The 26890-nt window shown below is 43.0% G+C and overlaps 1 protein-coding gene across 2 annotated transcripts in view; it reads right to left on the reverse strand.

Annotated features, from left to right (window-relative positions):
* HEATR5B (HEAT repeat containing 5B) overlaps window positions 1–26890 on the reverse strand; it is a 91392-nt gene that overhangs the window by 50404 nt on the left and 14098 nt on the right. For both annotated transcript variants that reach the window (XM_060244265.1, XM_060244256.1), the window contains 14 exons: window positions 26314–26485; window positions 25486–25643; window positions 24635–24884; window positions 22620–22775; window positions 21736–21986; window positions 20895–21006; window positions 19645–19797; window positions 17420–17519; window positions 16905–17014; window positions 14127–14290; window positions 12741–12916; window positions 11905–12010; window positions 2041–2231; window positions 1035–1194 (listed from right to left, as the gene is read on the reverse strand). In XM_060244265.1, coding sequence (XP_060100248.1) covers window positions 1035–1194; window positions 2041–2231; window positions 11905–12010; window positions 12741–12916; window positions 14127–14290; window positions 16905–17014; window positions 17420–17519; window positions 19645–19797; window positions 20895–21006; window positions 21736–21986; window positions 22620–22775; window positions 24635–24884; window positions 25486–25643; window positions 26314–26485 — 2259 coding nt within the window. The remainder of the gene's footprint in view (window positions 1–1034; window positions 1195–2040; window positions 2232–11904; window positions 12011–12740; window positions 12917–14126; window positions 14291–16904; window positions 17015–17419; window positions 17520–19644; window positions 19798–20894; window positions 21007–21735; window positions 21987–22619; window positions 22776–24634; window positions 24885–25485; window positions 25644–26313; window positions 26486–26890) is intronic.

The raw sequence follows: 26890 nt of genomic DNA on the forward strand, positions 1-26890 counted from the left end.
CTTAATACCTGGATTGAACACTGGAGAAAGATGCAACTTCAGATTGTTTTTTTTAACAACAGTTATGGTTTTCTAGCTATTAAAGACTGAAGAACTGTTGAAACAACATTTGCTTGCTCGTGATGAGATATCTTTGTTATTTTTATAATGGTTATAGAAATCATTGCCTAGTTTATTTGGACAGCTTTGTTTTTATATTCTTGATAAAAGAATCCATGTGTAACCAGAAGTCAGATTCATGACACTTAATTTGTGCTGGGTGTTATATATTTACAAGCAGAGAACCCAAAACAACTTGTAGGGGTCACTATTTCTCCTGTATTGTCTCCCCCACACTGTTTTCTCTCTCTCCCTCTTTCCCTCTTCTTCTGGCAGCTCCTTTTTTCCTTTCTCCTTGTCCTGCTTCCTTCTCTCCTTCCCATTCAGCAACCAAACTTTCTTTTACAGTATATGTCCTCACAGCCTTCAGCTTTCTTTATTTACTTAATTTACTGCCACATCTCTCTCCCCAAGAGGGAGCCAAAGCAGATAACATCATTATCCTGTCCTCCATTTTATCCTCACAACACCCCTGTCACATAGGTTAGGCTGAGAATATGTAACTGTCACAAGTCACCCAGTGAGCTTCTATGGTAGAATTATAATTCAAACCTGGGTCTCCTAGATTCTAGTCTGAAATGCTAACCATGAGGTGGCTGCTTTTGAACAATACCAAGTAACTGGGCTTGGGTAAGTTGAAAAATCAGATGGCAGATGGCCCCAATGAATCCTCCCTCAAAGACGAAAACAGCCCTTCCCTCTGCCCAAGATTTGAAGGCTGGCAACACTGTTTTGGTTGCCTAGCAATGGCCACTAAGTGCATTCACTTCTTAAAGCTACAGGTGCTGCTTCTATTTAGATTTCAGATTTTTCTGACCATTTGAGACGCTTTTCAGATTTGTAGAAGGATCTGCCTTGTCTGTTCATGGCTTCAGTCTCTACATTTAAGTATCCACAGATGGGGCCACATTGAGAATTAGATACACTGATTTTACCTGGACTTCAGGTGAAGTTCCATCTTGTGCCAACGCCAACAGAATGCTAACACTGGTTTTCAGATGTTGTCCAGAACCTATTCCACCAACGTAACGATGGAGACATCCAAGAGCCAATGAATGGCCTGTTCTTGATACAACATCTCTAGCAGATTTCAGCCTGTCAAGATTTTTTATGTTAAGCATGTAGCCAATATCAAAAAACAAATCTTCCTGTAAGGCTAAGATTAAACTTTCCAGTGGACAAATGAGACAGGGAAAAATCTTTTATACTCAATAACTGTATATAAAAGTCTGTGATTGCCTTAACATCTTCAGAACCAAAATTAATAACTATGTATCATTTTAAGATGTTCTTATGCTTCACTGAGCACCCCAAACAGAAAAATTTTTTACAATCTGAAAACAGAATGCTTGGTGGTATTATTGTTGTTAGTCATTCAATGTGCTTGATTGCCCCATCTCAGCCTAAACTGGGCTCTGGGAGATGTAAAACAATACACAGGTTAGAACAGCATAACAATCCAAATTAGAACAATAAAATTGCAGAACCCCCAATGGCATCCTGCTAATTGTGTTCTTCTTCCACACTATTGGAGCATACTGGGTTGAGGGGAGGGAGAAAAAACTTCTGGGAGGACAGAAAAAGAAAGGAAAGGTGTCAGCTGCCCCTGTCTTCAATCAAAAGCCTGGCAGAACATCTCAGCCTTATAGGCCCTGCAGAATTACATAAGATCTCACAGGGCCCAGATATCATCTAGCAGAGAGTTCCACCAGGTTGGGTCCAGGACTGAAAAAGCCCTGGCCTTTGTCAAGGATAGCTGGGCCTCTTTAGGGTCAGGGATAACCAGCAGATTGTTACCAGTGGATCGTAATGCTCTACCAGGGGCATAGCGAAGGAGACAGTCCTGCAGATACCCTGGTCCCAGACCACTCAAGCTATCACACTAGAAGACATTTTCTAACCAACCAAAGATTTTTTACTTGCCAAAAAACCCCAACATACTTGTCAAAGCTGAACTGAGCCATTCGGGCAATGAAAGTTGCTTCTCCAACCACCTGTGCCATTCTGCCAAGAGCTTCTCCTGCAGCACATCTCAGAATGGGATTAGGATTGTCAAGTGCTCCCATAACCAATGTCAAGGCAGATTTGCGAACTTCTTCAGGCCCCAACGTACTCTTATTCTCAGCTAAGCCCTTTAACAAGACAGAAAAGATGGAAGTAATTTTCAAAGGATGATACAACACATTAAAACTATTGCACCTAGAAACAAATTTGCTATCACAGAAACATTTCAGGCTTGATCACATTATGACAAATGCCTTACAGGGCTGACTGCTAGTCATAAGCAGTGAAATTGTAGTGGTTCCAGCATGCCTTTCCAACTGTCTAATCATCTAACCTTCCACAGTGTCAGATAGTTGTTTTATGTGAGAAATTCATTTTTTCTCTAGCATTCTGGACTGAACAAAACCTTCACCTTGAGTTTTTAATTTTTTTCCTGCTCTCTTAGCAGAGAACAGGGTGAAAGTGAGCACCCCACAGGAGGACTCCTTGGGAGTGCAGGGCAAGGAGAATGATATGCTTTAAGATTCTTGGGCACAAGGCATACAGGCAACCACTCAGATGTTGGTATTTTAGCTGCACCCCCATGCTTGCTAGTAGTGTGCACAACCAGTGGCTCCTGTTTCCTACTTTAAACCAACTTTCCCCACCCTCCGTGATGTCCCAGCAAGCAGGTTGGGTTTTTTGTTGTCCACAATACATGCTGTTCCCTGTTCATGCCATGCTAATACTTATGAAATCTGTAATCAATAGAGTTGTGTCTTTATTTTTACAGCTGCCCATACGCATGCTCTCTCTGTTGTGGCTCCCACTTTGTGGAATGGCCTGCCTGATGTAGCCGGGAAGGCCCCTAACAATTCTGTCATTCCTCAAACTGTGTAAAGCAGAATTGTTCAGGAGGGTCTTATGCCAATAAAGGTCTGAACGGTTCAGGAGGGCATTTCATTAAAGGGAAATGTAAGGCTGTAAGACAATGGAATGGAGGGTGTTTTTATTTTTTTTAAAAAGTAGCAGCATTGTAGTCTTGTCCACTGTATATATTATATGGCTCTTACAGCATTTGGAATAATTCCTTTTTTGCAGCTGCATTAATTTATTTCTACCTGACCTTTTCTCCTGCAAGTGTCACCTGGATATCATCAAAACTGGAAAGCACAATGTTCTTTAAGACAAACAGGTTGCTTACCTGTAACTAGTGATCTTCGAGTGGTCATCTGTGCAGTCACACACATGGGTCTTGCCGCAGGCAACGGATCCATACCTCGGAGCTCCAATAGCTCGCCTATAGCGCTTTTGGCGCGCTTCCCTCCCGCTCTGGGGAGCAGGCACCGATCGCGCATGCCTGGAGCGGGGGGGGGGGGGCGCTCATCCCACTCAGTTTCTTCCAGCCGCCACTGACACTGACACTATATAAAGTTAAGTAACATTCAAAGGAGGCCAGCAGCGGGGAAGGCTGGGTGGGCGTGTGTGACTGCACAGATGACCACTCGAAGATCACTAGTTACAGGTAAGCAACCTGTTTATCTTCTTCGTGGTCTCTGTGCAGTCCCACACATGGGTGACTAGCCAGCTGAATGTCCTGGTGGAGGGTGCTGGTAAAAGAAAAAAAATCGGTCACATAATCACATCACATCATATAGGTTATAGATGGAAGCGGATACACTCACCCTGGACTTCAATGGAAGATGGATCTGAGGACCGCTTGGCCGAAGGAGGCATCTCGTCTCGCACAAACGTCTAAGGCATAGTGGGAGACGAACATGGATGGTGAGGACCAAGATGCGGCAGCGCAGATGTCCTCTAGGGAGATGCCCTGCAGGAACGCCGAAGACGTCGAGACCACTCTGGTAGAGTGAGCCTTAAGGCCTTCGGGTAAGGGCTGCTTAGCCAGTTCGTAACACAACTTGATGGCACTAACTACCCATTTAGATAGTCTCTGGGTAGAAATTTTGTGTCCTCTGTGAGGATTACCGTAGGCCACAAACAGATTAGGGTCCTTACGGAACTGTTGTGTACGAGCAAGGTAGAAGGACAAAGCTCTTCTGACATCTAGGGCATGCAGAGCTCTTTGTCCTGGGTCGCTCGGATTGGAGAAAAATGTAGGTAAAGATGTTGATGTCGATAAATGGAACTGGGAAACAACTTTAGGGAGGAAGGCAGGGTCCGGTCGAAGGACAACCTTATCCTTATGGAAAATAGTGTAGGGAGCATCATGGCGGAAGGCACATAAATCACTGGCCCATTTCCCGGAAGTAAGGGCAACTAGCAATGCAGTCTTCCATGACAAAAGGTTGAGATCTATGGTAGACGTGGGTTCGAACGGGGTTTTCATTAGGTGAGAAAGCACTAGGGATAAACTCCAAGCTGGAACAAAGGGTTTGACGGGCGGATGAAGGTGCAACATGCCCTTGAGGAAGGATTTGGACAACTTATGGGAAAAAACCATTTTGCCATCAACAGGGTCGTGGAACGCCGAAATGGCAGAAAGATGAACCTTTAACGAGGAGTAGCAGAGTCCTGATTTCTGTAGGGATAGTAGATAATCAAGAACCAAATGCAGAGGTGCCGACTCTGGTTGCAGATGACTGGATGTTGCGAAGGAACAGAAACGCTTCCACTTACGTTGATAAGAAAGCCTGGTGGAAGGCTTCCTTGCATTAAGAATGATGTTAGCTACTTCTGTAGACAGGAAGGAGGACGGATTCTCCACGCTGTCAGGGCCAGAACCTGTGGGTTGTGATGCAGCACCTGGCCGTTGGCTTGAGACAGACGATCGCCCACAAGAGGAAGGCGATGGTAAGTGTGGAAGGACATCTGCAGAAGTCTCGTGAACCACGGTTGTCGTGGCCACCATGGAGCAATGAGAATGCAGTCCGTGCCGTCTCGTGTGATCTTCATCAACACCCGTGTTAAGAGGGGGGTTGGAGGGAACAGGTAATGCAAAGGGCCTCTCCAAGACTGCAGGAAGGCGTCGTTGCCCCTTCTGGTATAGAATCGGGGACATTTCGCATTGTCCTTGGAGGCAAAAACGTCTATCTTGGGCACTCCGAAGCACAGAAAGATGCGATGGAGGTAGACCTGATTGATGGACCATTCGTGGTCGTCTATCCGAACCCTGCTGAGAGAGTCGGCCGGAACATTCTCCACGCCTGGAAGGTGGATGGCAGTCAAATAGATGTTGTGCTTGACACACCATTCCCAGAGCAGTATGGCTATACGGCACAACCGAAGGGATCTGGTGCCGCCCTGTTTATATAGAACACCGTAGCCATATTGTCGGTGGAGATTTGAACGTGCCGACCCCTGATCAGTGGGAGGAACGAATGGAGGGCCCTGTGCACAGCAATCAGTTCTAGGCAGTTTATGTGCATAGCCCTCTCGGAGGGAGTCCAAAGCCCTCTGACAGTCTTGTCCTCTAAGTGGGCTCCCCATCCCCACTTGGAGGCGTCTGTGGTCATGGTAGCCATCGGAGGAGTAGGAAGAAACGGCATCCCAGAGAGGAGGTTGTTGGGTACAGTCCACCAGGTAAGGGAGAGAAATGCTCTCTGGGGGACGGTAAGCAGGATGTTCTGTGGTTGCACGTGCGGATGGTAGGCACGAACAAACCAGAGCTGAAGGTGCCGCATCTGGAGCCTGGCAAAGTGTAGAACCGATGTAGTTGCTGCCATTAGGCCCAGAAGACGTTGGATGGTGAAGGCAAACTGAAGGGGGTTTCGCTGAACTGATTTGGCAGGAGAGATGATGGTCAGGGCTCAGTCCTCTGGGAGGAAAGCACGATGAAGGGAAGTACATAGACGGGCCCCTATGAATTGCAAATCCTGGGTCGGTGTGAGGTGTGATTTGGTGGTATTCACACGCAGGCCCAGAGAAGTCAGGAGAGAGAGAGTTGTATCGAGGTTCCTCTCCAGTTGGTGCTGAGTTGGTGCAATCAGAAGCCAGTCGTCTATATATGGAAAGACGGGGATGTTCCGGATGTGGAGAGCAGCTGCCACCACTGCCATGCATTTGGTGAACACCCTGGGTGCAGTGGAGAGTCCGAATGGCAGGGATATGTATTGAAAGTGATCGTGGCCTATTGCGAATCGAAGGTACTTCCGATGCTGAGGCCGGATTGTCACATGGAAGTAAGCGTCCTGAAGATCTAGGGAAGCCATCCAGGAGTCCCTGGGGATCAGAGGTAGAATGGATTGAAGAGAGATCATTCTGAATTTCCTGTATTCGATGTGCTTGTTCAGCTTCCGCAGTTCTAGAATAGGACGCTTGCCTCCATCCCTCTTGGGCACCAGGAAATATCTCGAGTAGAACCCCCCTCGATGTTGAGGAGGAACAGGTTCTATGGCATTTTTCTGGAGCAAGTCCAGAATTTCCTGTTGGAGATGTGGAGGGGGGGGGGTAGTTGTAAAGTAGTAGTGGTGAGGTGGTAAAATGAACTCGATTGCATAGCCTAGGCGCACGATGGTTAGCACCCAGGAGTCGGTTGTGATTGAGTTCCAGGTCGGAAGGAATGGGGAAAGACGTATTTGATAAGCAGGCTGCATCTGAAGAAAGTCAAAGAAACTGTTTGGCAGGAAGGGAAGCTTTCTTGGTCTGTTGAGACCGAGGCCTTTGCTGGAACGGAGGCTTTTGCTGTACGTTCTTCCTCCTCCAGTAATCATTCTGCTTAGGTGACCGTTGACATTTCTGGAAAGATGGTCTCCAGGGTTTACCGCAATTAAATTGCTGGGAGGATGGTTGGGAAACTCCCAGGCGCTTCGCCCGCTTACGGCCATCATCGACTGAGGTCAATACTTCATCTGTGGAAGCATGGAAGAGGCCGAGACCATCAAAGGGGAGGTCTTCAATTTTTTGCTTGATGTCTGGCTGCAAATTGGTGGATCTTAGCCAACTGTGGCGACGCAAGGCAACAGAGGAAGCAAAGACCCTTGAGGAACATGAAACAGCATGGCGTATAGAGTTGATCTGCTGCTTAGACACTCTGGAGAGTTCGGAGACCAAACTGGAAGCCGTTCTCTGGGAGGTCTCAGGGAGAGAAGGAATGAGGGGCGTGAATTGGTTTGCCAAATTAAAGATGTACGCAGAGAAGTAGGCTAAGTAATTATTGAGTTTAGAGTTGGTAGAGGCTAAATTGAATATTTTCCTTGCCAGCGTGTCCAATTTTCTCCCTTCCCAATCCGGTGGTGAGGGGTGTCTGGATGGTTTGGCCTTAGTGGCTGAGTGCACAATGATAGAGTTGAGAGCCGGGTGTGAGGCCAGAAACTTAGCATCAGGAGCATGAACTCTATAGAGTGAGTCTAACCGCTTTGAGGTGGGTGGAACAGAGGCAGGCTTGTCCCACGCCTCCCGCAGACCCTCCAGATGCACCGGCAGCATTGGCAGTAATGATCCTGGTGGAAAATCGTGCACAATGTCAGACACCTTGGGTGAATCTGAAGGCAGAGCAATCTTTAAAGTCTCGGCCATAGTGGTGATAAGATTTAAGTAGGCCTTTGAAGCGTCCGATGGGGAAAGGCGAAGCTGTGGTGTAGAGTCTGAGACTAAAGAGGCAGGGTGGTCTTCTGAATCCGACGATGCTGAGGTCTCTCTGTCAGAGTGGGAGTCCTCTCTAGAAGGGGAAGGTGGAGATATGATCGGTTCCGAAGTGGAAGTCTGAGGCTTGGCAGTTTGCACATGCTGGTTATTAGAAGATCTAGGTGGAGTAACAATGATAGGTGGAGCAACCGAAACAGTTGTGGAGGCAGTACGAGGCTTCTCCACATCCCGATACCGAGAATGTTCTTGGACTCGAAACAATTCCATGTGCCGAGATGGGAAATACTCAGGGTCTCGAAGTCGAGCGTAGTCACAGGGCAGAGGAGAATCTTCATGGCGGATTCGAGGGGTAAGAACATCACGGCCCAGATAAGGAGCGGATTCCTGGTATCGGGAGCGACATGTTCCCTCTTCCGAAGGGGAGCGAGAAAGGCGATGGTAGAGCCGGTTTCTAGGTGAAGAAGATCGAGAGAAGGACGAGTAGTCGTATCGTACCCGCGCATAATAATCCTGGTGTTCGTAATAGGTGGAAGAGCCGGAGTCGCGGCGCCTGCATGGTGAGCGAAAGCGGACTCGAAGATGTGTTGGCGGCGAACGGGATCGGATTCGATGCGCGGAGACCTGGTTTGTAGGCGAACGAGAACGGACTCGGTGAGTGGAGACCTGAGTTGCTGATTCCCTGAACAATGGAGAAACCGCGACATCTCGGAAGGACCCGGGTCGAAGAGATGACCTGAGATACATTTGGGTAGGATCGGTAGATGGATCGGGTTCGAGAAACTCAGAGGGCACCACGCTGCGAACTGAAGGCGAGCGAGATCGGATCGGAATTACCTCCACCGCCGTAGATGAGTGAGGTGTAAGCTGAGGCATATCAGTGATGACATCGGATGGTGCTGACAGTTCTGGCGGAAGTAATAGCTGGGCCGAAGAGGATGCGCTGGGATCCACTATTGCTGACGCCGAAGCCGAGTCCCGAGGTTTCTTGGGAGCCGAGTGTGACTCGTGAGGTTTTCTCGGAGCCAAATCAGCCGATTCGGAATGACAAAATTTTTTCGGCGCCGAATCTGTCGAGTCGGAATGACACGATTTTTTTGAAGCCTTATGGCCAATATCGGCATGCTTCGAAGGTTTCTTTCCGGACTTGTGCGACTTCTGCTTTTGAGTTAGAAGCGCGTCCGAAGAAGCTGGATCTCCCGCTCGTTGTGGGGGAGGCGGCGAGCCAGACGTGGGCATAGCCCGCAGGGACCATTCAAGAAGGAAACTCTGGAGCCTTGCTGCACGGTTCTTACGGGCCTGCTTGCCAAAATTGGCACAGTGCGGGCAAGAGTCCACTCGATGAGCTTCCCTGAGGCAGAATAAGCAGTAGCTGTGGCCGTCTGAAGTGGGGATTTTCGCTCCAGAGCGCCTGCACTTTTTAAACATAACCTTCCCTTCCATGCGCTCCGGACAGGGGAGGGGAGGGAAAGAAATAAGGAAGAAAAGCGCAGAAACGGTCTTTTTTTTTTTTAATATTTTCTAGGGACGAAAAATAGTAAGAATAATGAAGAAATAGAAGAGAAATACGATACCAAACGAGGAGAAGAATGAGCTAAGGAGGAAACGCAGCGAGGTAGGTGTTGTCCGGGCGGCGGTAGGGAAGAAACTGAGTGGGATGGGCGCTCCCCCCCCCCGCTCCAGGCATGCGCGGTCGGTGCCTGCTCCCCAGAGCGGGAGGCTATAGGCGAGCTATTGGAGCTCCGAGGTATGGATCCGTTGCCTGCTGCAAGACCCATGTGTGGGACTGCACAGAGACCACTCGAAGATCTCAGTGCTCCCTATGGACATAATCTCTTTCTTGTCAAGATTCAGTTTCAACTTGTATTCCCATAACCACTTAGCTACAGCTGTAGGGAACTGGCTGAGAACCACTAGAGCATCACCAGTCAATCAGGAAGAAGAAAAGCAGAATTGGGTGCCATCAGCATATCAATGACAGCTGATCCAAAAACCACAAATAATTTATCTTAACATCTTTATATAGATATTATCTAGGGCCACCAGTGCATCTTTTTCTTTTATCCTGGTCTGGCCAGATTGAAAGAGGTCTAGAGCAGATGATTTAATCTATGAATGATTTTACCTAGGATGATTAAGAGAACAATCCTAAACAGCTCTACTCTGAGTTCTACTAAAGTCTATTCAATGGGGCCTACTCCCAGGAAAGTGATCTTAAGATTGCACTGTTAATCTAGGTACTGTTACCACTCTATCCACAATCTTGCCCAGGAAGGGCAAATAATTACCTTGAAGCTACAGAGAGAGAAAAACAGAGAGAAGAGATTGGATTTATACCCCACCCTTCACTTGGAGTCTCAGAGCAGTTTACAATCTCCTTCTCTTCCTCTCCCCACAACAGACACCCTATGAGGAAGATGAGGTTGAGAGAACTGCTCTAAGAGAACTGTGGCTTGCCCAAGGCCATCTAGCAGTTGCATGTGGAGAAGTGCAGAATCAAACCCAGTTCTCCCATATTAGAGTCCGCACTTTTAACAACTACACTAAACTGGCTATACTATTGTGCTTGGGTCTGTCCTTAAAGACAACTCAAAAACTCTAGTTGATACAGAAAGCTGCAATGTGGTTGCTATTGGGCATGAGGTGGAACATGCATGTCACATCCATTCTACAGACACTCCAATCAGTTACCAGTTTCAATGCAAGGTTCTGATTATCACCAGAGAACTCTTAATGGCCTTCGCCCCCACATAGCTGCAGGACCACCTCTCCAGTTATGCTCCCCACTGACAGCTTTGCATGTCTGAGCTAAGCGTTCTGAAGGCACCACCCTGCAAATTTAAGATCAGCAATTGCCTATTCACGTGCATTCCCTGTAGCGGCTCCCAAATTATGGACTGGCTTGACTGAGGAGGTCAGATAGGCTCCCACACTTCTGTCATTTTGCAGAATGTGCAAAGCAGAAATGTTTAGGGATGGCATGTTTATAAAGGAATTAGAACCTGTAGGATAATGGAAGAGATCAGGAGGTCATTTTTTATATGAGAATTAGATGTAATTTACTGCAATGTTAATCATGTTCCTTTGCTGCATCATCTTCTGCCTTTGCAACACATTTTTTGCATTATGGCATTGTCTAAGACAGGTTTTTCTGCTGTTGAGTCCTACTGCATTGTTCATTAGAAGTCTTTGCTGTCTGACAGAATTGTTTTTCAAATTTTGTAATCTGCTGTAGTCCCAGACCTCTGGGAGCGGGAGAACTTCATATGTGGAGTCCATGGGGTCTTGAGATCACAAGCCAAGTTGCTGTTTCCTTATGCAGGTTCCTTTATTTATCAATCCAGATCCCAGAAGGTGTGGTTCACTGCACCACTTCAGGTTACACTGCCTTACACAGGATAAGAACCACACTGCTGCAACCTGCCTTCTACTTCTGCCTTCTTACCTGCCTGCAAACCTCCTTTCATTTCCCCTTCCTCCCTTTTTTATAGCCTCAGCTTCACACCTGGCCCTTGAGTTAAGCTCCTGCTCCACCTTCTTCTCCTGTGTTCCTTCCCTTACCACAAAACACCTGGGCCCAGAGTGCCATTGTTCTTCCAACCAGGTTTGTGTCCACACCATTTGACCTTCCATGGGCCAGACTGCAAGGGCTGCCCTGTTGTTAAGGCTACTGCATCTTTCTGCCCTTGGTCCCACCCTGCTCCACCCAGGTGAGTCTTACTGCTGGGCCCAAGCACTTGCTCTGCCCTGCCAGGAAGTTTGTTTCTGAGTAGCCTGCCACAAGTGCCTTGAGTCCCAGAGAGAAAGGCAAGCTACAAATGATGTAATTAATAAATAAAATATTCTGTTTTCATGGGCTGGGCTCACTGCAGGCACATTCAAATACCATACATTCTCTGCTCATCTCTTTTTATTGCCTTGACAATATTGTCATTGAATTATATATGGATGCATCTTGTAGGACAGGATCCCATTTAAATAACATGTATCCTTAAGGTAATGGCATGAATTTCAGCACTTAAATACTTTATCATTGAGAGCCCAGAACAGACAGAAGAAAGAGCAACCTGAAATACATTGCCCTGTTGTGCAGTTTTCAATCTACAGTACTGTTAGGGACAACATGTCGATTCTCGAAATTACTTTGGCACAATCATTCATCAGAAAGGAATTTGTCTCAGTTTCAATGTTATTCAATTCTAATTACACAGAGAAAGTAAAAAAAATTTAAAAACCAAGAAAATGACTACAGCAGCATATATATTGAAGCAGGCTCACCTTTAATGCACTGAGAACAGCCGTGAAGATATTAAGCTGCACAGCTTGCTGACGGACACCTTTTGCCTGCTTAACACATTCTGCAAAGTGATCCAGCATTTGTAGCCTGTAAAAACAAACAGATTGTGGGAGATGATCACTGGAGAGAGAAGAGACTGAAGAAACTCACATATTCCACAGGTAATGTAACTGACAGTTGCCTGTGCATGCATGGCCAACAGCTGTGTCACAATGTGATAATTCAATGTAACTGGATGATGTTACAGTACATGTTAAAGATGGTACTTTCAATCCTATCGGCCATGCTGATTACAATAAAATAAAATATGCAAATAAGTTGTGAAAACTGTCTGAGAGCCAGTCTGGTGTAGTGGTTAAGTGCACGGACTCTTATCTGGGAGAACGGGGTTTGATTCCCCACTCCTCCACTTGCAGCTGCTGGAATGGCCTTGAGTCAGTCATAGCTCTTGCAAGAGTTGTCTTTGAAAGGGCAGCTGCTGTAAGCTCTCTCAGCCCCACCTACCTCACAGAGTGTCTGTTGTGGGGGGGGGGGGGAGGTAAAGGAGATTGTGACTGCTCTAAGACTCTGAGTATAGGGTGGGATATAAATCCCAATATCATCATCATCTTCTCACTGTTGACTATAACTTTCTCTGCATATGCAAATAAGCATTCCACATAGAGGATTTATGTTCAAGTAATACATAACAAAGCTTGTAGAAAAGATAACATGCAAGTGTTTGTCAACTGCTATAACTTAAACAGGATTCCCAATTCGTGGTGAATTAAAGAACACAATAATGAGACATCAGAGCATAAGCTTTATTATGACACACCTGTGTTTGTAGGAAACATGAGGAAAAACCACTCCAAAGAGAGCCACAGAAGCGTCAATGACTGATACTCCCAAAGGAAGGGGACCAGGTACAGCTTCACCAGCAGGAATGCGCAAGTAAATGGAAGACGGGTCATGCTCTAGAGCACCACTTCCAGAGGCACTGTTTGGCTGGAGCTGCAAAGCATTAAATGTTTTGAAATATGATTCTAACACATCTTGCACACCTTTAACTTTACATATTGATATAAGAAAATCTGTCTTACTCAAAAAATGATTATGTGAGCAGGCAACAGAAACTCTTGTTCAACAGAAAGCTGCTGTTTTGTATGCACCCCTAATTAAATCCCCAAATAATTATATCTGCTAGCTGGAGCAACTGTGTTCAGTTTGTCAAATACCAAAAAAAAAAGACTGAAATATTTTTGTATGATTCATGAGAAACAGTTAATTGTGGCAATTATGTAATTACAAAGACTGTATAAAATAGAGGTGGCCAAACTTAACAAAAGAACCATAGAATAAATGTCAGAAGTTTGAGAGCCGCAAGACATGAATGTCAAATGTTTGCGAACCACAGGCAGGACAGGAAGGAAATGGATGGGGAGGTGGAGGTGGAAAGAAAGCAATTTTAAATCCATTCTGCAAGTCACTGGATGGCTTGGCTTAAAGCAGGGGTGGCCAACTGTAGCTCTCCAGATGTTTTTTGCCTGCAACTCCCATCAGCTTCATCCAGCATGGCCAATGGCTGGGGCTGGTGGGAGATGTAGGCAAAAAAACATCTGGAGAGCTACCGTTGGCCACCCCTGATTTAAAGAGAGAAATGCCTTTTCCAAGCTGGCCAACAGGGCATGGGGGCTTCAAGAACTACACAATATGTGTGAACAAGCCACAGTTTGGCCACCCCTGGTATAAAGTTACATATCTTGACTTCATAAATAACATGATATGGGAGTTTATAGAGAAATAATCAGGTATTTTCACACAAAGTTTCCATCTAGAAGTACAGAAAGGAAGTACAAAACCATGACTGATTAACAATTGCCTTAGTGTGGCACAGTCAGCAGGTGTATCCTCATGGAGGACAGGTCTATTAGCAGCTACTAGTCATTATTACTAAAGGGAACCTCCATATTTAAAAGCAATAAACCTCTGAATACCAGTGCCAGGAGGCAACTGATAGAAGAAATAAGACATTCAAAGTTTTACCTTTAAAGCAGCCTGGATTTCACAGTTTCAGAATCTGAAACCTCTGAATATGGGAATTAGTGGAACTGATCAATTTTAGGATTATTCAGTAGGAACACTGATATAAAATGCAAGGTTTATTCAAGTAGATTTTAAAAATGCAGAAACCCAAGTACTGGGAAATGGCAAAAAAATGTACCTGATCCTCAATAGATTTATGGTCTGTTTCCTGGAGCCAGGAACCAAGAAGAACACTGTCATCATAATGACAAAGTGATCTAAGAAGGGATGTTGTAGTATTTGCAGAGTTGTCTGTCAAAGTGAATTCTGCTACTAGCTCCCGAAGGAGAGCATTAAATGATCCTAGAGAACAAAGTGTAATTTGAAAAGTACAGCTTTTTAAACAGTACATCAGTCAACAAATATCACAACAACAGGAGCCATTCCACTACAATAATAATGTGGCACAAAAACACCAACACCAACATGGTTCCTGGCATTGCGTAATCTCACATTTGTCTGCATATAGTAGAGCACATTGTTCTCCAATGTAAAAAGCACATGACAAAACAAATAAAGGAAAAAGATAATTGCATTTTGAACATACTGTGTTTAATGCTATATAGCATTATGTAGCAGTTGAATTCTTTAGACAGATATAACCCCAAATACATATTTCTGAAGAGGAACACAGGCTGGAATCCAAATAGGTCTATATGCACACACAGAGTTGCTGGTTTGCCCTTCCAACAGTGTTCTTGATAGAATTTCACTTCAAAGAGTTCCCCAATCTTTGGATCAGCTTTTCAGAGGCTATTGGGGGATACACTGCTAGAAAGCAGTGGTTGTTGAACCCCAATGTGCACATGGTACACTATCAAACCCACGGAATAGATATCAACTAATCAGCAAGGCAACAAGCCTTCATTTTCATAAGTACTATTTATTTATTTAGGATATTTTTATGTCGCCTCTTCAAAGTCCTGCTTGAGGCAGCTTACATTTAAAACTACCACAATATTAAAAACAAGTAATTGTACATAAGCAGTATTAAAACTTTCCACAAAACAGAAGAAGACCATTAAAAAGATGCTAAGATAAAAAACACTTAATTAAAAGTCTCAAAGGGAAGGGGATTCCAAAGGTGAGGTGTCACCACAGAAAATGCCTTGTCTCTTGTTACCACCCACCTCTGAAGGTGGAGGCAGAGACAGTTCTTCAGGTACTGTGGCCCCAAGCTATTTAGGGCCTTAAGGTTAAGAACCATCACTTTGAATTGTGCCCAGAAAACACAGGTAACCAGTGCAGCACAGGGGCAATACAATCCCTGTACTGAAGTATGATTCAGTGTTCTGTATTTTTCTTTTTAAAAGCACAAATATATAGCTTAATTTTAATCAAATGTCCTAAAAGCGAGAAAGAATGACATACAACAGAATATGACAGCAAAAAGCAATATAAAACAGTACCTGAGGGATTGTCTCTCCCCATATGCACCCTGAAGAGCCTTGTGCCCTGGCCTGAAAGCCATTCTTCTTGCCTCAACCAAAGCTAGGGCTTTCTCAGTCCTGGCCTGGTAGAACATGCTCCCAATTGAGATCAGGGCCCTGCGGGATTTATTGTAATTCCACAGGGCCTGTAAAAAGGAGCTGTTCCACCAGGCCTTTGGTTGAGGCAGTGGATGTCAAATATCAGCCTTCCCTGCTTTGAGCACCCTGTTCTAAACACCTTGTGTAAGTGCCCTTTAAGCACCTTATGGAGCTATCTACATCCTGGACACTAGGAGCACTGTCAGTTCCAACAAAAATGCTTTCTTGCCCCTCCTTGGCATGTGCTTACTGTTTTTTTAGATTGGAATCATTTGCTGTGCTGCTATTAGATTTTAGATTATTTGAATTTTTTTCTTATGATTTTATTTAATATTGATATTTTAATGTATTATTGTTGAAATTTATATGTTGTTCTATGCCATGTTGTTAGCTGTCCTGAGTCCACCTGCAGGGTAAGGCAGGATAAAAATCACTAAATAAATAAATAAAAATTTAAAAAAATTACAAGCCCAACTAACCAGAGCCAAACACCATTACAACTAGAGTGCACTGGTCAAGAAAAGCTTGTATAAATAAGTCAGTCATGTAAACCCATTTAAGATGATGATGATATCGGTTGGCCTCCCCTGCTGTACTATCCTACTGCGCTGTTTTGCTGCATCATATTGTTATGCCATCTGGTCCTGCAGACATTTCATTCCAAATCTGCGGATGAAGAATGTCATTTCTGCAGTGACCCCCTAACATATATATGGTGGGATCACAGATTCACTGTTCCTTATCTAAGCAGCAGTGAAGTACATAAAAGAGAAGATATTCCCTCAACTATTCCAGTACTGGAACTTAAAGAATTTTAGATATAAAGCAACAGCAGGCTGAATTTTATCCTTAATCAGCAGCAATCAGTGGAATTCATGCAAACATCAGTACTTTATGCTTCATTTAACCAACACTAGAAATGTATTTTGGAACAATTTCTGCCACACACAGTCTAATTGACAAGCTATGACATAATTTATATTCATAGCCAAACCATTCTTTTTGGGGACACAGCTGATAAAACACAGCCACTGCCACTATGGCCATCCAAGAGGAGGCTGGGATCTAAGAGAACTCCCTAACAATGAACCTAATTTTCCTGGGGTGAACGAACCTTGTCAAAAGGTAGGCATTTCCAGCACTAAAAACATTAACCACTTCCAACTTTGTCCTGTATGGATTAATGTCTGTTGAACAAGAGTGTGTGCATATTTATGCATCTACGCAAATGTAGAAGAATTGTGTAAACTTCCCTTAAAAAAATAAAACTACTTTTCCTAGAAAACACATCAAATTCTTTTAAATAACTAACAAAGGAAGATATACAGTCAACTCCACATCTTGATGCATACACTAAGAACAAAAGTTAACAATTTAATGTAATTTACCTTCATATGTTTTGGGGGGTAACAAAGCCAAAATATCATAAAGTCTTAATCGAACCATTGCTGCACTAGCCTTCAAATGAGATCCATGGGCCTTGATTACAGAGGGAATGCTATGATGTCGAAAGGAAGATTACATTTCAGTAGAAATTACTAACATTTAAACAGTTGAAATGCTATGTGTTGGAACATATACAGTTTTTCAAGTCAGAATTGTTTAAGTATAAAAGTATAAAATCAATATTGAAACAGAAGTGTATTTCCTTATATCACCTTGTACATTTTTAAACTCTTCCATTTTCAGAATATATAATAATTCAAAGTAAGAATAAAAAACTTAAACTTTAAAGACAAAAAACCAGAAATAAAACTAAGTTGAAATGTCAACATTCTCTTTATCTTGGTATTAATAAATGTAAAATAAAACATCTCTGGCTAGTTTCCATACTTAAGTTTCTGCAGAGAACAAATGATTCTGAAAGGATAAGTCACAGTGATGCACATAAAGGCATACTTACTGAGACATCATTGTCATAGCACATTCAATAGGAGTCATCAACTTTCGAATAACATCTTCTGTTAGAAGTTCAGGACAGTGAGCAACAAAACTCCTCATAGCTAATAATGACAAATGTATCAATCAATATTTAACTCATGCTAGCCAAGCAAAGAATGCTAGTACTTAACAAGCAATGTAATACAAATGCTGCCAGAAATGCCAACCCTTCCCCAACTAAAAAGAAATTTAGTTCACAGTTCCGTTTGCCAACCTAATACATAATTGTCATATTATACATAGTGGTTGGTATCCTGCCTACAATTTCTGCCCACACAGAATCCTTTCACTCACAGAAATTATATGCAGGATAAATCACTATCTTCTGGATTAGAGATAGTACTCTAAACAGATTACCATATCTCAAACCAAAGAGAAAACTGTCAACCAGATAGAAAGTGCAGTAAAATCAAATGCAATCATGTCAAGAAATACACTATGGCAAGAAAATAAAATCCTCTTCACTAGCATACATAGTTGGAAGGAAATGTTTTGTTACATCGAACGTGGCTGAGCTTTGTGTTCTAAAGAAAATAAGAAAACACACTATTCTTAAACCACAATTTTATGTATATTTACTGAAAAATAACTCCTGAGTTAACACATAGATTGGGCTGCAGGATGCTTAAAACTCCTCATGCCAATTTCATTGCAGATGGTCTAGCCTCTTTCACTTTCTACCCAGTAATCAAAATCCATTTCTATAGCTGGAATACAGTAGATTGCATTGCTGACTGCCAAGATCTGCTCATGTTATCTGTATGCTCTGTGTTGTCTACTTGCCTGACTACTTGCCTATTCAGCTAGACTTGAAGCATAATCAGAAAGCTATTCTGTGCAATATTTCTAATTTGCAACCCATTAAAAAGCTTTCCCCCTACAATTAATCATGTTCTTAGAGGGAAAATGAACCACTGTGAGTGGACCTATTTATCAGTCCTCCAAATAAGCAAAACTCTTAAGTTATCTCTATGCACTAGTGAACCCCGATGTTATTTAATATCTATATGCGCCCCCTTGCCCAGATTGTCAGGAGGTATGGACTGGGTTGCCATCAATATGCGGATGACACCCAGCTCTACCTAATGATGGGTGGCCAGTCTGACTGTACCCTGGAAAATCTAGACCTGGCATTACAAGCCGTGGCCTCTTGGCTCAGACTGAGTCGGCTGAAATTGAATCCGACGAAGACGGAGGTTCTCTACCTGGGTCGGGGCGGTCCGGGGAGAGAGATCCAGCTGCCGGCCCTTGACGGGGTGCCACTAATACCGGTCCCCAAGGTCAAGAGCTTAGGCGTGCTCCTTGAGTCCTCCCTTACAATGGAGGCTCAGGTGGCAGCCACTGTTAGATCTGCCTTTTTCCATCTTCGGCAAGCACGGCAGCTGGCCCCTTACCTGGACCGCAGCGACCTAGCGACGGTAATCCATGCTACGGTCACCTCAAGAATAGATCACTGTAATGCTCTCTACATGGGGCTACCCCTGACGCTAACCCGGAGACTACAACTAGTGCAGAACGCTGCGGCACGGCTGTTAATGGGGCTACCACGACGGGGGCACATTCAGCCAGTGCTGAGAGAGCTGCACTGGTTGCCTGTTGTGTTCCGAGTTCGCTTCAAGGTGTTGGTATTAACCTTTAAAGCCCTTTATGGTCAGGGACCTGCCTATCTACGGGACCGCCTTTCCCCATATATCCCCCAGAGAGCACTGCGATCAGGGACAAAAAATCTGCTCTCTGCCTCTGGCCCAAAAGAAGCCAGGCTATGTGCAACAAGATCTAGGGCCTTCTCGGTGGCAGCACCAGAACTCTGGAACACCCTCCCAGAAGCTATAAGGGCCCTGCGGGATCTGCCGGCGTTCCGCAGGGCCTGTAAGACCGAACTGTTTAGACAGGCATTTCTGGTTGACTGAAAATGAGCTGCCACCGGACATCCTACAGAAGCTGGTGGTCATAGTCAGAACCCAATACCGCCAGACTGGATCGAGATAGCGTAATAGTTTTAAACTGATAAATGTATTATGGTTTTATATGTTTTATGGAATGATTGTTTTTATGATACTGTAAGCCGCCCTGAGTCCGCTTGCGGAGAGGGCGGGATATAAATGCAAAGTAATAAATAAATAAATAAATAAAAGTAATACAAACTGATATGGTGTTGGAACCATCATCTATGTCTGAGGTTCTTACCACAGAGAGCTCCCGCACGTCCTTCCAATGTTACTTGCCATGTAAAGGAATCTCCACGAGCCTTCTCTGCTTCCAGCTCTTTCAGAGAACGGGGGAAAACATTTCGCCACAGGAGCAACATCTTGGGAAGGTGATAACGAACAACAGAAGGACCTGACCAAGGAGATCAATCACAGTAAAACAAAATAACATATGCAACATAGCCAAGTCAATATAAGATTCTTCCATAAACAGCCTCTTCAAAATGCCTGAGTTCTCATTTTAAATAATTCCCTGTGTTAAAAGCTTCTTCTCTTTTGCAGTCCCTTAAAAAGCTGAAGAGGCTGCCATTTTCAGGTAGCAAGTCCCAAAGGGTAAGAGCCACAGCTGAGACCATCATGGCCCTTGCATCCCAAATTTAAACTAGCAGCACCACAGCATGAATAAAAGGGGTTGCAGGATCATGTTTAGCTATTTGGGCTCATATGGGGAGGGGAGGTGGGCCTTTCAGATCAAAACAAATGGCCTTGCATATTGTATGCTTTACTTCCATTCATATTTACTGAAAGATTGTAGTATTTTTTTAATCTGATGCAAGTCACTTTGAACCCTGTTGACTGAGAGAAAAGGGGGATATAAAAACTTTAAATAAATATTTAAATACCATTGCAGAATACTTGTGCAGGCTACTGTGAAATTGTAAAATAATCTGGATTTAAGCAAAAGTATGTCCCTGTATATAGGAAATGTCAATAGTTGTTTGTTCATACCTGGCTTTTATTCCATAAAAATTCAAGGCACAAGTACAAAAATGTCTCCTTAAATTTTGGGTTTAAAGCATTCTGCCTACACTAGTGTTTATATTTCATATTCAAAACAAAACAAAAAGGAAGAAGATTTGTTCTTTCCCCAAACTAGCTATTACTTTAAGGAAATCAAAATAATAAAAGAAATACGACCATTTATTCTAACTTACTTCCATTCAAATGTATACATTAACCCATTTATTTAGATTTGTTTTCTGAAAGGCTCTTCAGTGTTAAAATGCTGGTTTAGGATTTTTCTCAGTTACAAATTTATGAGTAGACTGCTCTATAATAATCTCAGCTGGGTGCCTATCATTTATAAAACCACAATACATGGACCACTCATACTCTCAGCCTAACCTACCTATTGTGAGAATAAAATGGAGAAGAGAATGATGTTACCTGCTTTGGATCCCCGTTTATTTAAATAAGTAAATAGTGACAAAGACAGTCACTTTTACACACCTAAAGTCATAAGTGCACCAAGCAAAAGCCACCCAGCCTGCGTTCGCTGTAAAGACAATCTACTGTTTTGTGCAGCAGTTCGTAACAGATCCTCAGCAATACTAACAACCATCTGAAAAGAAGGGAAAGAGACACAGTATAATTTAGGCCTGAAAAGAAAAAACCTTAATAAAATCAACAGGCTAGTTTGGTGCAAGGTTAGCTGACAAAACAAGCCTTCCTTCACCAGGATACCCATTATCATTCATTTCTTTCCGTTTCAGAGTTAGAATTGATTTATTGTTTTCCGTGTCTAAGAATGTAACAAAATATTTTTTCAGAAGAATAAAACAAAATCCCTTAGTGCTCTAATGCATATACAAATATTTTCAGATAAAGTGTCTTGGTAATTTATCTCATAATCCCAACTATTATCTGTGAATGTTACCTTACTGTCCTAGCACAGACTGCTTTTTTGCATTATCAGATGATTACCATACTAAAACACTTCTGAAATGATAGAAGGAAAATCATACCTATAAAATTCTCATAGAAAATATTGGCCACAATCTAGAGAAGTGGTATGAGCATGCAAGGGACAGTGAAAAACCCAGCCAAAATGTTCTTTGAAGTCCCCCCCCTCCGCCTAATAGGAAACCACTGTTCAGTTTTTTAGAATTGGTGCTTGCAGCAAATACCTCAGAAAATGTCAAAGCTGCATTGCAGTTCTTGCCTGTGTGCACACATTGCTTTGTTGGACCACAGACTCTGTGAGTTATCAAACTGCTAATAGTACTTTACAATACTTCGTTTTTCTCTGCATGTGATCAGGCAGCAAAGATTAAATTGTTCACAGTCTTACCTTTCCCTTTGCATGTGGAATACCTAAAGGACACTGATGTACTCCACCTAACAATGCAGCCATTGCAAAACTATAACCGCTAACAGCTTCTGGTGATGTCTTCAGATTATTGAGCCTTTCTGCACACCGGTCCAGAAAAGGAGTCAACTGGAAAGGCAAGGCCACAGCTACACAGCGCAAGCACCACGCTGCAGCAAGTCGGGCCGCCATACTTGGATGAAGAAGAACTGAAGTAACTGTCTCTAGCAACCCTGAAAGCAATACAAACAACAGCAGAATTGTAAGGCACCTCCAATGCACTTTAGTACAGGAAGTTCACAGAGTCCTCTTTTACTAGCCTTACCAGAAAGTCATTAAGGATGCAGAATCCAACCTGATCAGTAGGGCAGGATTTTAAACTAATTCAGTTTTGCATTTTATCTTTCATCCCAATCAAAGCACAGAGGCTGTGCTTACCAGCTTCCCCTCAACGGTCTGCAAACTGATATTCATAGATAGTGCTATATTGATAATTACTTAGTGAAAGAACAAAGTTTGAGTCCAGTGGCACCTTTAAGACCAACAAAGTTTAATCCTTGATATAAGCACATAAAAGCTGATACCCAGAATTAAACTTTGTTGGTCTTAGGGTGCCACTGGACTCAAACTTTGTTATGTTGCTTCAGACCAACATGGCGATCCAACTGAATCAAGTTGGTGAAAGCAACTGATGTATAGGGTTCATAAACATCTATTTCTCTTTAGATTTCATTTAAAGCACTGGGGTGTTAGAGAAATTCAGACTGACTTAATTTCATTTTCTAGACTGCACCTGGTATTTTACACCTAAAGGAACTCTGTATAGGATAACAGAGTGAGCAGATAACTGATCTTGAACCCTTTACCTGTAGACGGTTCCTGAATAAGAGGAGATGCAGTGGCATTCAGGCTCTGCACAAGGCTCCCAAGCTCTTGAAGGGCACAAACCATCACATGCTGGCTTGCAGCAACATCAGATGCTCCTGATTTATTTTCAATATTAGCATCATTCACAATGGCTTCTGTCAAGGAAGAAGGGGGTGGAGTGGATGGAGAAGCAACAGAAATACTGTACAACATTCTGGTACATTGAAATAAATTAACAAAAGTAAAAAAAGGAGAAAGCAGAGAATAACTGAAGTATAATGGCTAAAAAAACCTTAGCTATGACCCATGAAGAATAACCAACCTCACTTTGAGTTTAAAAGGTGGGCTTAAGCAAAATAACTAATTAGACAAGCTAACCATCTGCCTTATCCTGCATCCTTTAGGAGCAGTATTCATGATTCTCCCCTCCCTCATTTAGATAGTTTAGGACAAATTACTGGCCCAAGGTCATTCTGTGAGCTCCATGTCCAAGTAGAGATCTGAACCAGTCCATGTCATAATTAATGTATTAGTCTTCAAAATGCCCCAAGGGTATTTATTGGTTTTGCTGCAAAAGATTAACGTGGCTATTCCTTTGGAATAACAAACAAAGCTACAAGATTGCTTTTACACCATACGAGTGATCCTCTCCCATATGTTATCTAATATCTATATGTGCCCCCTTGCCCAGCTAGTCCAGTGGTCTGAGTTGGGTTGCCATCAGTAAGCTGATGACACCCAACTGCATCTGTTGACAGACAGCAATCCAGATACAGCCCCATATGTTTTGGCCAAGGCTTTGGAGAGTGTGGCTGAATGGCTAAAGAAGAGTAAACTGAAACTGAACCCATCAAAGATGAAGATCCTGTGCCTGAGTTGTGGAAAACAGGCTTGGGAATCCAGCTCCCAATGTTTGGCAGGGTGTAATTAATGCTTATGTTGACAGTGAGGAGTCTGAGCATGATCTTGGATGCTTTGCTTCAGTGGAGGTCCAAGTTACGGCGATTGCCAGATCAGCATTGTACCTTCTCCAGCAAGTCAAGCAACTGGTTCCCTATCTCTCGCCCCATGACTTAGCCATGGTGAACCATGCAATGGTCATCTCCAGGCTAGACTACTGTAACACGCTCTATGCAGAGCTGCCCTTGAAACTGATCCAGAAACTTCAGCTGGTTCAAAATGCAGTGGTGTGTGTCTCTATTGGGACACCACAAAGAACACACATACAACCTGTGTTCCATCAGCTGCACTGGCTTTTAGCTGAGTACTGGATCAAGTTCAAGGTTTCAAGGTTATGGTACTGACCTTTCAAGCCCTATGCCGTCTGAGACCGACATATCTGCAGGACCGTGTCTCCCAGTATGCCCCCCAGAGAGCATTGTGCTCAGCAGATCAACATCTGCTGGTGGTCCCTAGCCCAAAGGACATCCACTTAGCCTCGACCTCTGGCCTGGTAAAACAGTCTCCCAAGTGAGATCAGAGCCCTGGGGGACTTACTACTGTTCTGAAGGGTCTGTAAAATGAAGTTGTTTTGCCAAGCCTACTGTTGATACAGTGGGTGCCCAGTTACATCAGCTATCCCTTTGGAATTAGCATTCAAACAGATAGTTCTTTTGAATGCTTATAAATTGATAGATCACAATCTGGACTGTAAATTCTATATTTGTAAATATGTTTTACCATTTTTAAACTGTTGGAATGGTTGTTGTTCATTGTTGTTGTGAAGTGCTGTGAGTCCTGATACACAGGGGGAGGATGAGACAGGAATTTAAGTAAGTAAATAAATTTTATATTTACTTTATCAAAACACTATTTTTATTTTTTAAAAACCCAAACAAGAAAAAAAGAATGTGGGTCATAATGCAATAATGTTAAGAGATCATATATAAAAATGTACTGTGCTATTCGAAAATGAAACCTTTTATTACTACAAAACCACTGAAAACTAGCAAAATCCTCATACTAGGAAATATGTGAATTGCAATTAATGATTTACTCTAGTTCTTTCTCTTACCTACTGCCTTCATCTGTTTACCAATAGCCTGGCAAATGTCTTTGGCAGCGGCAATCTGTGCCTTTTCACCCAATAAACTGCCTACAGTTGCTCTGAGGATAAAAGAGACACATCTTCGAGAATACACGGCTTCTACATGAGTCTGAGTTGCTCGAGGATGAGAAACCAAATCCAGTACATGAGACAAAAATGTAGCAAAATTACGCTCCAACCACTGACCTCCTAGTGTTGTGACAAAGACAACATAGGCCTGCAAATATAGAGTGCATACATTATTAACACAAAATGGAGTATTTGTTCTCATGTCTTAAAAAGAATGAAAGAACAGAAGAAAAAATAAAAGGAAGCTTAACGATCAAACAGTTTTACAGCAAACAACAGCTTTCTTTCAGATATGGATTCACATTTTTAACCTGTGTCATAATGCAAACAGATTCAAAGGAAATCTGTGCAAACCTACAAGACATATGGGACAAAACAAAATATCTTAGTGATTTTTGGAAATCCAAGCCCACACAGGTCTGCACCTATGCGCCATTATGCTGACTTCCATTCATTTCCTTGGAAAAAAACAATTCACATGTTGTCAAATAACTGAAATCAGTGGTTTGCTTTTGCTGGCAGGTATCATGAACACACTGTACTTGTCAGATACTTGTCAGATTGAGGCAATTGTTGCACTGCAGGCAGTTTAAATCAAGAAGCTACATTTCTGAATTATGGATAACTGGTATATCACACCTACACATGAAAAATAATTCAGACTAGTATTGGAAGGGTTGTGATTAGATGGCCAGGTTTACTGAAAATGATTTTAAAAATAAAACAAAGCTTTTAAAAATCAAGCGCACCTGAGTAACTCCCACTCTTACTTCTCGATTGACCGATCCTCCTACTTTTAACATCTCACCACCACTTTTTAAGAATCCAGATCCTCCTCGCAAGAAGCCGGTGGCCATAAGCTCTAAGACTTCTTCCAGCGTAGCCCGTTTCACATTCTGGCGCATTACTTAAACAACAACAAATTGGTAATTTAATATAAGATGAAGAAGTATTGTTTGGAATCGTATTATTATTTTGAGGAGCACTATAGCAAATCTTGTTACAATTGCTTGTAAGGAGAAAATAAATGCAAAATCTTGAGATGACACTATTGACATATTAAGGTATTTAATTCACAAGGCAAATTCTGACTCATGCTGTGGAAGCCAATTCCATTGGTTAAATCACTTATTTGCACAGGTAGAATTTCAGCTACTTGCAAGAATTTAGAAGGAAACATGAAGAATTCGAGGAGGAGGAGGAGGAGATTGGATTTATACTCTGGATTTATACCCTGCCCTTCACTCAGATTCTCAGAGTAGCTTATAATTGCCTTCCCTTCCTCTCCTCACAATAGACACTTTGTGAGGTAGGTAGGACTGAGAGAGCCCTTTTGAGAACTGCTCGAGAGAATAGCTCTGAGAGAACTGTGACTGACCCAAGATCACCCAGGAGCTGCATGTGGAAGAATGGGGATTCAAACCCAGTTCTCCAGGTTAGAGTCCACCACTCTTAGCCACTACACCAAACTGGCTACAAATACAGTCAGCATATGTACACAACTATGTGACCATATGATGCTGTGAAATCATCAGAGACAGGGCAATAATTTTTACAGACAATGTAATTTTCAATACCTGCTGCTTGCTTTGGTATTAATGCCGTGGCCATAACTGTTCCCAAAAGTTTGGATACTGCAACTCGTACACCATAATTTGAGTTTTCCAGAGCCTTAAAACAAAGAGTCGCTACATTTTCTAGTTCTGTCGTCCACATAAACACAGCTTCATTTTGTAATTCCAACAGACACTATTGAAAAAACAAAGAACTCCTGAACACTTTTAAAACATTTATACATCTCTGTACATAGCTAGCACAACTGTTAGGATCACCTGCTCAACCTATAGTTGCAGATAACCTGGCTGTCATAATTGCTTAATAAACTGAAGTTTGCTTAATAATTTCTCAAATTATTCTCAGCTTTCTGAAGATAATTGAATTCATGTTGATGCACAACCGCTGTTAGCAAATCTGGGACTAAAGCCTACTACTGTATCATAAGACGGGAAGCCCCAAGTTTCTTTCCACCAACAGTTCTCAGCAATGAACCCCCCTCCATTCCAATATCACAGAATGCCAAGCTTACCTAATAGTTTCCCCAGTTGTAGACAGATGAAAATAAAAAGCAAAACTAGGCCTTTTTCATCATAAGTA

The sequence above is a fragment of the Heteronotia binoei genome, chromosome 1 (assembly GCF_032191835.1).
Source record: "Heteronotia binoei isolate CCM8104 ecotype False Entrance Well chromosome 1, APGP_CSIRO_Hbin_v1, whole genome shotgun sequence".
NCBI classification, from domain to species: Eukaryota; Metazoa; Chordata; class Lepidosauria; order Squamata; family Gekkonidae; genus Heteronotia; species Heteronotia binoei.